This window comes from Tamandua tetradactyla, chromosome 10 (genome assembly GCF_023851605.1).
Source record: "Tamandua tetradactyla isolate mTamTet1 chromosome 10, mTamTet1.pri, whole genome shotgun sequence".
Lineage (NCBI taxonomy): Eukaryota > Metazoa > Chordata > Mammalia > Pilosa > Myrmecophagidae > Tamandua > Tamandua tetradactyla.
In genome coordinates, this window is record NC_135336.1 from 4,179,979 (window position 1) to 4,193,741 (window position 13,763).

The 13,763-nt window shown below is 41.6% G+C and overlaps 1 protein-coding gene across 3 annotated transcripts in view; it reads right to left on the reverse strand.

Moving 5' to 3' along the window:
- Positions 1–5,045: 5,045 nt before the first annotated feature.
- Positions 5,046–13,763, reverse strand: part of LIPH (lipase H) — a 70,154-nt gene continuing 61,436 nt past the window's right edge. For all 3 annotated transcript variants that reach the window (XM_077117792.1, XM_077117791.1, XM_077117790.1), the window contains 2 exons: positions 7,093–7,266; positions 5,046–5,669 (listed from right to left, as the gene is read on the reverse strand). In XM_077117792.1, the coding sequence (XP_076973907.1) occupies positions 5,582–5,669; positions 7,093–7,266 (262 nt within the window). In that variant the 3' untranslated portion in view covers positions 5,046–5,581. The remainder of the gene's footprint in view (positions 5,670–7,092; positions 7,267–13,763) is intronic.

Here is a 13,763-nt window from a genome sequence, read left to right on the forward strand (position 1 = left end):
GGGTCACAATAGTGCCCACGGCGAGCTTCTGATGGGTAAGGCGGCCTCGTCCGGGAGACCCGCTGTAACGCAAGGCACTTGCAACCAGGGTGCAGCCGGGAGCTGCAGCAAGTGCAATGGAGGTCAGGGCCGGCACGGTAACAGTGCCCACGGAAACAGTCAGAAGTACCTTTAGAGCGCCCACTATATACCAGTTATCCGTAATCTTCCCAATAGTCTTGCGAGTAGATATTTTTGTATTTATTTAACAGATGAAAAATCTTATCCCCCCAAAATTAAATCACATCCTCCAAAGGAGAGCCAGTATTAGAATTCAAGGCAATCTGATCCCAAACTAGTGGTCCTTTCTTTGTGTATGTGCGTGGGTGGGGGGTGGGGGTAGGAAGTCCTTAAAGGATGAGCAGGATTTCCACAGCAGAGAAAGAAGGTACACAGTGAGCCAGGGGGTCAAATAAGGAATCAGAGTTGGAGTTTGGTGAAGCCTAATTGCAAGAGGAATGAGTGAGAAGCTGAGGACAGACTGGAGAGCACTGAAAGGCAGGCTAAGGAATTGGATTTTTAATCTTGTAGATGGTGAGATGTCAACGAGGTGTTTAAATTCAGTTCCAGTTTTAGGATGTTCACTCTGGCATACATTCTATGGTGATAGCTGCAACTGTCCTCATAAGAACAGAAGCAAGCCTGAGCCAGGACCATAGCAGTAGAATGGAGGAGGAACACAGGTTGGGGAGAATTGAGTTGGTAGGATAGGTGGCTTAAACGGAGGAAGGAATAGAGAGGACTCCAGTGTGTCACAAGCCTGACACCAGAAAGCATCCTTGTATCACTCAGAGTGCCTCACCTAGTACACCAAATAGGGGACAGTGGTCAGAATTAGAAGTGTACAAGACCCCAGCAATTCCACGCCTGGGAATTTAACTTACAGATATGCCCACACGTAGACAAAGATTTCAGCTTTGTGATGCTAATGGATTAGGAACAACCTAAATGTCCATCAGCTGGGGACTGGCTAGGTTAATGACGGTATATTCCCAAATGGAATACTAGGTAGCCTCTTAAAAGAGGGAAGCAATTCTCTTATATCCTAACATGGTGCAATGACCACACAGATGACTAGGATAAAAAAAATAAGTTGCAGGACAGTGTTAGAGTATACCATGACTAATTTTTAAGGAAAAAAAGGCTATATTTTATCTTTTCCAGTATTATTTATGGATGAAATGATTCAGTATCTGAGATTTGCTTCAAAATAATGGGATAGGGATTAAGTAATTAAGAGGTGGATTTTATAGCATTTTCTCTTTCTGTATATGCTTGAAATGATCTATTTTTTAATGGGAGGAAATGGTCTCAATCTTCCAGTCTCATTTTCTTTCTTCAAACCCTCCATTCCAGCTGTCACTAGAACCTGAACACACACTATGTTAGTTCATGCTTCTGGCAACACTCTTCACTCCATCTGGCAATTTTCTCTTCCTGGCAAATTCTCATTCTTCTGTAAAAGCCCAAGTCAATTGTCGCCTCCCCTGAGAAGCCTTCTCCAGGTCCTAAAATCAGAATGGTGTTCCTTCTCTGTGCTTGCTGCTCCGTGAGAAGTGTCCACATTCCTGTTATTACAAATAGTCTGATCCAGAGTCATCATCTCTCTCCCCAGTAGATAGTGAATATTTCCATAAATGAGAGGATGCAGCAGCCATCTGCTTGTCTGTTCCAACCCTGAACCTTCTGCTTGGCTTATAATTAGCATCTAATAAATACTTGTTAAATTGATGGGTCAGGATTAGTGAAGAAAATAGTTAGTTGTTTGCTTGGGTACATGTGGACTTTGAGATGCCAAAGGAATATAGGAGGAGAGACAGCGGATGAAGAACTAAAATTACGGAGCCTGTGCTGAGGCTATGGATAAAATAGTGAACAGGAAAGCCAGACACCTGATCTCAAGGGCCTTACTCTCCCTTTGGTTGGGGAAAAGCATGAAGAGAGCTATAATAAACAGGTAAAGAAATAAAGCAGATAATTATAGTGCAAAGTGCCATGGAGGAAATAAGCATGGCAAAGCTTACTCCGCTCCAGTGAAGCAAGTATCATTGTCCTACTTATCAATGAGTGGATGAACAGATGTTCAGATGAAGTCACTTGATCAAAGCCCACAGCCGTGGATGCTAAACAAGACTTAAGACCATGTCTGCTGACTCCTGAGCCCATGCTTTTTCCTCAGGCCCACACTGCCTCTCAACAGGCAGCTCAGACTGAACATACAGATTTGGAGGTCATCTGTCTAGATCAAACAGTTAAAACTAGAGAATGGAGAAAGGTCTCCTAAGGAGTCCACGAGGGAGAATATAACAGCAGCTGACACTCCAGACCCATAGGAAGTATTTTACGTGCCTGATCTTATTTAATCCATATAACAACCCCCAAGAAGTAGGGGTTCTTAGCCTCCATTTTATAATTCTGGAAACAAGTTTGGGAGGAGCTAAGTCAGTCGACAGACGTCACACACCTAGCAACAACTGAAGCCTCATCTCTTCTTCTTCGCTATCTCTTTGAAAGATAAGACCAAAGTCAGATGCCTAATGAAGAAATAGTGGAACCAATAAAAGAGAACAGGATGGCCCACTCAGATGTGTAGGACGAGAAAAAGGAGAACAAAGCGTCCTGAAAGCCCAAAAGAGGTGGTTCCAAAAGAAGCCAATGAACAGTATCAGAATCCATGGAGAAATCCGGCAAAGAGACCCGAGGTTCATGAATCTGGCTAACACATGGCAGAAAGGGACCTTTGACAGAGCCTTTTCAGTAAATACAATCTGATTTCCTGCAGGCTCATTTCCCAAACACCTGCCTGCTAATTGTGCAGCTCACAGTCTTGAAGAGATTACAGACCCATGAACAGACACACTATGGTAGAATAAACAGTAATGGAAGTAAGTACAAAACCAATGTGAAGTGGGTGGTGCAAGGGAAAGCCGTAGGGAGGCATCTGAGAGGACACCGAGCCATGGCTTGGAGTTGTCCAGGAATGTGATAGGGTTCTGGACGGGTTTAGCAATGGTGCTAAAATGGCAGGAGGGCAAAATGGCCAGGTTGGACAAGGTTGATGGGCGATGGTATGGGGACTGTCTAGAAGATGCAATGAGTGTGTGTGTGTGTGTGTGTGTGTGTGTGTGTGGGAGCCAACCTCTCTTTTTTCCAGGAAGCCTAGGAAATGGGGAATTGGCCTCCAGACATCATGGGGACAATAGGAATGAAGATGGATGGGAGAGAATCCTCCCAGCAAGGAACCTTATGGAGCTGGACTTGCCGGGGGCGGGGGGATTGGACTTGCCGGGGGCGGGGGTGAGGGTGGGAATGTCTTTACCAGGATAACAAGTTGCAGACTCGAAAGCTCCAAGGACCTCGGGGGAAAGATTCTGACAAGCCAGTGCTCGCGCCTGTAACTACCTTCATTTCTCCTGATCACTGTTACATGAAACTCACTGATATTCATCTGCACACAGGTGAACCTCCTTTCCTCCTTTATTCATTTCTCCATCCATCCACCCACCTATTCCACAGACATGTTTTCTGGGGCCCAGAGCGAGCAAGGTGGCAAGAGAAACCAAGAGAAGATGCTGAGAAAGACCCACTGGCTCAAGGAGTTCATCAATTGATAACAATGCTATTCCTGGCATTTTCTTACTGTTGTTGTGACACCCCTGCTCAACAAGCAAAGGAAAGAGGGCAAAGAAGTGACTGCTACGCTCATGAAAACACAGGGCCAACAAAATCCTAAAAAGGAATCAGGTCTTTTCAGCACGCTGATCTCTCTCTCCACTATTGCTGAGGAAACATGGGAAGAAGGAAGGACGATGTGATGCCCAAGTGCACAAGAGCTGAACCTTATTCCATTCTAATTCAGTCATTCACTTCAGGCATCCCTCATTTACGGGAAATAGACTGTACTTTATATACAGGTTAATCTGTAAGAGGAGGTGCCACACAGGAAAGTATATACAGATGCATATACTTTATGAAATAGAGAGTCCAGTTCTTCAAAATAAGGACTGTTCTCACATAAAGCAGTAGAACAGTCACTTGGCTGAGGAGGTCCATAGCACTTATAAATCTCATCCGGCAGTGGCCACAGCTGGGGACGGATGAGCCCAGTCCTTTGGCCTTGCCCTCCAGGACCTTTTAGCTTGGCTGCTCTTATCATTCCAGTGTCAGAGATCACACCTGCTTCCAGGAAAGGCTGAGAATTCCTGAAACTGGAGGCTTCAGAGGCTCAAAGAGCAAATCAGTATATGCTTTGAATTCACGCAAAGCATTTAGTCCACCTCTTTCCAAAAGGTTAATGATCTCTAACAGGAAGGATTACAGATGGTATTTTTTATTTGTTTTCATCTACGCATTTTAAAAATTTCATTCAATAATCATGGATTTCACTGGTAATTAAAAAACAATTGTTTTGGGCGGGCCGCGGTGGCTCAGCGGGCAAGAGTGCTTGCCTGCCATGCCGGAGGACCCCGGTTCGATTCCCGGCCCCAGCCCATGTAAAAAACAAACAAACAAACAAAATATAATAAAAATAAAGATGTTTCCCTTTCTTCCTCCCTTCCTTCCTTCCATCCTTCCTTCCTTCTCTGTCTTTCTTTCCTTCCTTTCCTTCCTCTATCTTTAAAAAAAAAAAAAAAAAAAAAACAATTGTTTTTAAAGGATTTCTTAAAATGAGGGTTGCCTGTAAAGTGATCCCGTCTCCACCTTAAGTGTAAAACAAGATCTGCTTTTTCTCTCCTGCCTCTCAGTGCATCCCTTGTCACTCTGCTGCAAGGCTGCCCCAGGGCTTCCTCTGCCCTTCCCCCCCATCCACTTCCTATCTAGTCCGAGCAGCTGCCTCCTTTCTATCCCCACCATCCCACCTTCTCAGGGCACTAGCACCACTTTAGACAGGCAGGAAGCCAGGGGCGCGCCTTTCTGGCCTTCCCAGGGCAAGGCCTGGGAGAGAAGCTGGTGTTGATATGGAGAAGCCCTCTCATTGCATATTAGAAAAGCCATTTCAAAATAAATAAAAGCATATTCACATTTATCAAACATCTCACGGGTGGGGTTTCAAAGAACCCTTCACAGACTCCCCTCTGGAACCCAAAAGCTCTGGGAGGTAGGTCAGTTTCCATTCCCTTCTACACGTGGGACCTGGGGGAATTCGGCACAGGGGATATGGAATCAAGTCCTAAGTGTGGATTCCAGCTAGTCCTTCCCTTTATGACACCTGCGCCGCAGCTGTAGCGACCAGAACATTCCCTGTGCTGAGCTGCGGAATCGACAAAATAAATAAGGCCTCAGGATGCAGCCAAACAAAACTCTGTGCTGTCAGGAGCACGGCAGTTTCTGACTTGCCCTAGTTAGGTGCTCCCTTCCTGGGATAATTTTATAATCACAAGGTCGTTTGATATATTGTAACGTGACATCCATAGAACAGCAGAGAAAAAATCCCTGTCCTTCCTGTACTTTTTGTGCCTTGAGAAAAAGGTGAGGGAAGCTTTTAAAAAGCCTATTGTCATAGCTTTCTTGATGTTCCTGGTCCCAGGTGTTCTGCTAACAGTCACATTTGCAGCTTTGGACAAAGAATAGGTTGGAAGACTGTTTCCACATTTTCCATCAGTACAAGATCGTACCGACATAACTGGGGCCTGTGAAAATAAGAAAAAATATTCTTATCAAAATAACACAAACACTACACTCTAGAAAGTTATGTTATAGCCTTAGGATAGAAAATTATTTTGCAATTATTTGTCATGGTATAGGAAAATGCTTATGGTAAATAAGTAAAACAACAAGAAAGTAGGATGTAAACTTTTATGGACCTCACAACTTCAGCTAAGTTTAAAAATACATACAATAGTAAGATAGTGAGAAGATTAGAAAGAACCAACCAAAAATATCAACAGAGGTTGTTTCTGAGTATTGATACTATCAGTAATACTTTTCTGTTTCTTATCACTTATGGTACTTGCCAGATTTTATAAAATGAACATGTATCCTATTGATATTCAGGAAAAAATTGTTAAGTCCCACAGTTTAGAGAATCAATGACTATCCATCCTCTTAAAAGAAACTTGCATTATTGAATGTTTCAGGGTACCCTAAACCTTCAGGAAAAACGAATTCATGAAGTACTAACTCCTTACATCACTTCCCGTGTCTGTTCATAGATTGGATGCTGGAACTGCAATGTAGAGTGGCAGCTGTTGGTATGACATGCATACCAACGTAGCTCTGTACTTTTGTTTTGTATGCTGTATGGCAGGGTCACATTTCATTATTTTTTCATGTGAGTATCCCGTTATTGCAGTACCATTTGTTGAATTTTTGTTTGTTTGTTTTGCTTGTTTGTTTTTTGGGGGGAAAGTGCATGGGCCAGGAATCTAACCTGGGTCTCCCGCAGGGCAGGTGAGAATTCTGCCACTGAACCACCCTTGCACCACCACCACCCCCCACCCCACCCCTGGCTCTGTACTTTAAAAAAAAAAAACTTTCCTTATCTCTCTCTCCCTTTCCCTCTTCCTCTCTCCCGCTCCCCACACATATTTGTTATTTTTTCAAAAACATTTGAGAATAAAAATACTACATTCTAGTAGCCTTAGGATAGAAAATCATTTACCCTTTAATACTTAAGTGTATATTTCTTAATATAACAAGGATCTCAAGTTATCAAATTTAATAAATTTAACATTGATTTAGTTATTTTAGACGATATCAATGGAGTAAAATACTTCAATATTTCTGTACTTTTTTATACCAGCCTTGGTTTACCTAATCAAAGGAGGCTTTCTTTTCTACAATTATCAACTTGTACACAGTGTGAGTGATTGGGGAATAAGCAATAGCTACACTATTTCATTGTATTACTGGGCCTTATCTTTAAGCATATACAAGTATAATTTTCATGGATTCCTGGGCTACCTGTCTTTACAAAACCTATTTTTGATAAACCAATCCATTCCCTCATGGTGACTTACGGAATTCTATAGAATTATCAGACGTAGTAGATTGGATTGTATCTAACAACATCTTTGGAAAACAGGAGATTATCAAACCCCACCTACTGCTCACCTCTCTGGATGGACAAGTGACCTTAATTTCATTCGGAGAATCCTGAGCTTGTACTTCGGGCCTATTACAGTTCCTGTAGAGAAGACCAGGGAAATTGCTGCTACTTTATCCAGATCTTGGTTAAATCTTGCAAGCAGACTCACTTGGTGGTATTTCTGAAATGTTGTGGGTTCACTGGAAGAAAGGAACAGTATTTAAAAGTAGATATAGATTGCTAATGAAAGAAAACAGTTTCTTGTTTTTGTTTTTTTTTTTTGCACGGGCAGGTACCGGGAATCAAGCCCGGGTCTCCGGCATGGCAGGCGAGAATTCTGCCACTGAGCCACCGTTGCACTAGCCAAAAGGAAACAGTTTTGCAGTCTATAAATTAAACTTAAAATAGCAAGTAAAATAGCAAGTAAGCACCTAATCTCATAGCCTCTACTAGCCAATTTTCGTGAACAAAGTCTGCTAGCTTCCAAAGGACTGCACAAATGAAGGTGCTTGCCCCTGGACTGATGAAAGGCTGTGACATTAGAGAGGTGTGCTGTTACTGACTGCCTGCTAAATGCCTCTTGACATATCTCTGAAAAATTCTGCATAGTGGGTATTATTATCCTCATTTTACAGTCAAGAAACAGATGTTCACAGAGCTCAAGCTTACCCGGGTTACTGGGTTTATATGCAGCAGTTCAGGGATCCAAATCCACTTCTGGTTGAATTCACAGTTACGGTCTAGTCAACAAGCTGCATTACTGTGTGCACACCTGTGTTTTCTGTATCCTCATAGAGATCAGGGGTAAATGTATTTACTATCTTTTTAACCAAACTAGATACTAAGTGAGAATTTGTGCTTAGGCATATATTCTTTTAGTCCTACCTCTTAAAATAGCAAAATCCTGGGTTCCAATACTTTTTTCCAAGCATATAGAGATGTTTTCCCTATTTGGAAACCCCAATTTAGCCTAAGGTGTAGCCAGTGGAGAGGTCCAGCCGCATCCACTTCTCTCAGGGTTGCTGGGAGAGTGGTCTATGAAGAATCAAAGACCACGCACCCCCAACCTCACCCTCTCACCTCACCCCCCACCCCCACCCCTGCCCCATGATGAGTTTCAGGAACAGTAGGCTTGTTCTGGAAGTGAATCCTTAGATTGGAGGTGGGATTCCTACTGGAATCATATCTAAATTCCATGGAGAGCAGAAGTGCTACAAGGTAAATTAATCTGAAGGGTGCCCAGATTTTGGGTTCTAAATACCATTCTCCACTAAAAGGAACAAAAGCGCCCTGGAGAAATGGCTGGTTCCAGTGCAAAATGATCTGGGAACATCCTGTTGTGTTAGAAAGTAAGGAAGTGCTCAAAGTATGATGGAGACATTCAAAAGGACATAAGAGGCAGTCTGAAGGGTTCCCATTGTACAAATGTGAGGGACTTTGACTAAATAAGTATACAAATATTGTAATAGTCCATTAACAAAATGAAAATCGAGGAGTCCATATTGATAAAAATAAATAAAGGAATAAATAAATAGAAGAGAGCTTTTCCTTAGTGGAGAATTAGAGAAATCACCATTTGGCTGCTATTGTAATGATTAATTCAATCATGAAATGTCAAAACTAGTTGGTAAAAGTTTAATGACGAAATGGAAAATTGACATGGTCTTAAGGTATCTCCCCACAAAATACGTATTAATTATAAAAGGAAAGCAGTAACTTTACAGGGGAGAAACTTGACAGAAGCCACCTTAATCAATTAATCACCAGTAATGAGGCAAATCAAGGTTATGAGCTTCCTGATAGCACAGAGAAAGAGCACAACATACCTTCTGCAATGTTCCTGACAAAGGGGCGTATCAGTGAATCTGGTCATGAGGAAACATCAGATAAACCCAAACTGAGCCATATTCTAAAAAAAAACAATTAACCTGTAATCGCCAACACTAGCAAGGTCGAGAAAGTCAAAGAAAAACTGAAGAAGTATTCCAGAGAAAAGAAGACTAGAGGCACAACAACCACATGCAAACAGCACTAAACAGTCTGAAAACGATTCATAATGATGGATATAATTAAAACAGAACGTTTTAAAAGCACTGACCTAAGTAGAAAATAAAGATTACTGAGAAGCCCCCACCCCCCACCCAAAAAAAGTGACGAAGAAATCCAAATACAAAAGAGGAATATTGAAATCACCTTTCGTCTGCCTTTTTCGGAACTTGGTAACCTTGAGCTTCCATTTTCCTGGCTTTGCAGTGCAAGGGGACAGGAACCGAAGTCTACGGACCACTCAGAAGCGCGGGGGAGGGGAGGCTGGTATTGCAGGGGGAGCTGAAGAGGAGACCTCGCTGGGGCAGTGCACCCCCCTCCCACGCCTGGGGGGGGGAGGGGAGGGTCTCAGATCTTGACCTTTGGCACTAAGGAGCTGTAACGCAGGCTGCCCTTCATGTGCCTTCATGTGTGGCTGAGAACCTCAAATTCGAACCACCCATGCTCCGAAAAATCTCAAGTTTACAAATTAAAGTGGTCCCAAGTTGATGGTGTCCCATGGAACTTGACAGAGGTAAGTAAAAATACAAATCCTCTCTGGAAAAATCCTACTTTTATTCAGCGCTCCAAAGAATTCCCGCACATAAAGAACAAAATAAAAACTAAAAAAAAAAAAAAAAGAAAGCTGCTGGGTTCAGGTCCCGCGGCCCGGCCTACGCTGGGTGCCCTGGGGATTGCGGCGGACCGCGCGGCGCTGCAGACCCGCTCCGCTGGGGAGCCGAGGCCCCGCCCCTCCAGGGCCTGCGCGGCGCCAACGCCTAGCGCGCTGCTCCCGGGTCCCCGCCGCGGTGGAGCTTCCCGGGTCCCCGCCGCGGTGGAGCTTCCCGGGTCCCCGCCGCGGTGGAGCTTCCCGGGTCCCCGCCGCGGTGGAGCTTCCCGGGTCCCCGCCGCGGTGGAGCTTCCCGGGTCCCCGCCGCGGTGGAGCTTCCCGGGTCGCCGACCGGCCGTAGCGGGATGGGGTGTGCTGGCCGGGAGTCCAGCGGTCCCACTGGCAGGCAGAACTGAGGGGCTGGGGGCTTTACACCCGCCTCGGACAGACCCCGAGCGACTCCTGCCCTGCCGTCAGGGGGCCTAGGAGCCTCTCTCCCCGCCTTCCCCGCACCCTGATTGGACTCGGATTGCTAACGGCCAGGAGAAACAGACGGGGGAAATGCAGAACAACGCAATTATAAAACCTACCAGGTACGCCTAAGAGTTGTCCAAGAGCCTACAAATATGTGCTTAAATGTATTAAAAAAAGAAAAAAGAAAAAAGAATGCGCGCGAACTATTGCTGTCAAGCAATGCACCTGGCAAACACGTGCGGTGACCATCAAATGCGCCGGGGAGGGGGACTGGTATCGCCAGGTGTTCACCGTGAGTTTCAAACTGTAGAAGAGGTGCCAGGAAAGCATCATGGCTCAGAGCAAAAAAACAATGGCCCATGAAAGGAAAGAAAGTAAAAACAAGTTTACATCTGAGTATTCCTGTTCTAGGCAAGGGGTAAACTGCTAACTTGTGGCCTGAACTGGGTCCTCCAGAAGAGCAGAGTATCACCTCAGGCGGCAGCCCAAGAGTCATTTGCTGCTTCAGAGAGAACTGTGAATGATCAGGGAACGTCTCACATTCTCTGTTTGGAGAACATCTTAACCTGAACCCACCTGTTCTACTACCTGAATAACAGCCTATAAAAACTACCATGGCAAAATCTCTCAAAAAAGTGATTTTTAAAAGGTGCATGGCAATGGGATGATATTAGAAATCAATAACGGAAGTAAGCTTGGGAAATTTACAGACATGGAAATTAAACAACACATTCCTAAATAACCAATGAGTCACAGAAGAAATCACAAGGGAAATCAGAAACACTTTGAGATAAATGAAAGGAAAAAAAAATTATACAACTTATGAGAAGAAGATAAAGCAGTACTTAGAAATCTTTAGCTGTAAACACCTATGCTAAAGAGAAGATCTCAAATCAATATAACCTAGCTTTCTAACTTAAGAATAAGAAAAAGAACAAGCTAAACCCAAAGCAATGAGAATGAAGGAAATAATAAAGACTAGAGCAGAAATAAATGAGACTAGAAAAATACCAAAAATTAAAAATTCTTTTTGAAATTATTAACAAGATCAACAACTTTTAGCTAGACTGATGAAGGAAAAAAAAAAGAAGACAAATTACTAAGCTCAGAATAAAAGAGGAGATATCACTATAAAAAAAACACTAGGGACAATTGTACGCCAATGAATTACATAAACTAGTTGAAATGGGCAAGTTCTTAGGAAGACACTTAGGAAGTACTGAAACTGGCTCAAGAAGAAATTGAAAATCAGAACCAACCTATAACAATTAAAGAGATTAGATGAGTAATCAACAAATTTTCCCCCCAAAGCCCAGGCCCAGTTGGTTTCACAGGTTAATTCTACCAAATGTTTAAAGAAGAATTAACACCATTCCTTCTCAGATTAATCCACAAAACAGGAGGAAATAGTTCTCAACCCATTTTATGAGACCAGTATTATCCTGATACCCAAACCAGGCAAAGATATCACCAAAAAAAATGATACCTAAAGATCAGTATCTCCTATGAAAAGACACAAAATCTCTCAATAAAATGCTAGCAAACTGAGTCCCATAACATATATAAATGATTATATGGCTTAAGCAAGTGAAATTTATCCAGGAATTCACAGTGGATTTAATAAATAAAAATCAATTAATGTAAAAAACATATCAATAGAATAAAGGAAAAAACACCTTTGTTTTGATCATCTCGAAAGACGCAGAAAAAACATTAGATCAAATCCAACACCCTATCAATATAAAAACACTCAACCAACTAGAAATAGAAGCAGACTTCCTCAACGTGATAAAGAGGAGCTACCAAAAATCCAAAGTTCACATCATACTTAACAGTGAAAGACTGAATATTCTCCTCCTAAAATGAGGAAGAAGACAAGGACGTCTGCTGTCACCACTTCTATTCAGTATTATACCGGAGGTTCTATCTAGGCCAGGTAGACAAGAAAAAGAAATAAAAGGCATCTAGATTGGAAAGAAAGAAATAAAACCACCTTAATTTGCAGATAATATGATTTGGTATATAAAAACCCTAAGGAATTCACTAAAAATTTATCAGAACGAACAAATAAGTTCACCAATGTACAAATATTAAATTAATTTCTACACATTAGCAATGAATAATCCAAGTGTGACCTTAAAAGGCAGTTCCATTCATAATAGATAAAAAGCAAAGTGTATTTAGGAATAAATTTAACGAAAGAAGTGCAAGACTTATACAGTGAAAACTACATAACGTGGTTGAAAGACGGTAAATAGAGCCTAAATAAATGAAAGATTAAATTCATTGATTAGAAGATTTAATATTGTCAAGATGACAATACTCCCCAAATTGATCTACAGATTCAACACAATCTCTATCAAAATCTCAGTAGCTTTTATAAAATAGAAATTGACAAGCTGATCCAAAAATTCATATGAAAATGCAAGAAACCCAGGAAAAAAGAGCCAGAGCAAAGTTGGAAAATTTATACAAAGATGGGATTTACACATCCCAATTTCAAAATTTACTACGAATCTATAGTATTCAAGACAGTGTGGTACAGGCATAAGGCTAGACATATAGATCAATGGAATAGAATTGAGAATCCAGAAATAAACCCTTATATCTATGATCAGTTGATTTTCAACAAGGATACCAAGACAGTTAAGGGGGAATGTATAGTCTTTTCAGCAATTGGTGCGTGGACAATTGGACATCCACAAGCAAAAGTGGAGTAGGACCCTCTACCTCATACCACATACAAAAATTAATTCAAAACTAACCTCAAACCTAAATGTAAGATCTAAAATTAAAAACTCCTAGAAGAAAACAAAGGGATAAATCTTTGTGACCTTGGATTAGATGATGGTTTCTTAGATACAAAGCCAAAAGAAAGCCACAAAGAAAAAATAGATAAATTTAATTTCATCAAAATTAAAAAGTTTTATACTATAAACAGTATCATTAAGAAAGTGAAAACAACCCAATATTAAAATAGTCACAAACCACATAAAGAAATTATATCCAGAATATATAAAGCACTCTTAAAACTCAATAATAAAAAGATGACCCAATTAAAAACTGGGCATGAGATCTGAAAAGCATTTCTCAAAAAGAAGATTTACAAATTGCCAGTAGCACATGAAAGATGTTCAACATCATTAATCCTGAGGGAAATTCAAATCAAAACCACTATGAGATACCACTTCACACCCATTAGGATGGCTCTAATAAAAAAGACATATAATAACAAGTACTGGTGAGCATGTAGAGAAATTAGAACCTTCATACATTGCTGATGAGTTAAGTAAAATGCTTTGGAACATCGTTTAGCAGTTCCTCAAACTGTTAAACATAGATTACCATATGATCCAGCAGTTCCATTCCCAGGTAAAGCCTAAGAGAAATAAAAACATATGACCACACGAAAATTTGTATCTGTATGTTCATAGCAGCATTAATCATAATAGTCAAAAAGAGTGAACAGCTCAAATGTTCATCAACAATGAATTGATAAATTAAGTGTTGGATAGTCATAAAGTAGCATATCATTTGGCAATTAAAGGAATGAAGTGCTACTACATGCTACATCATGGACGAATCTTG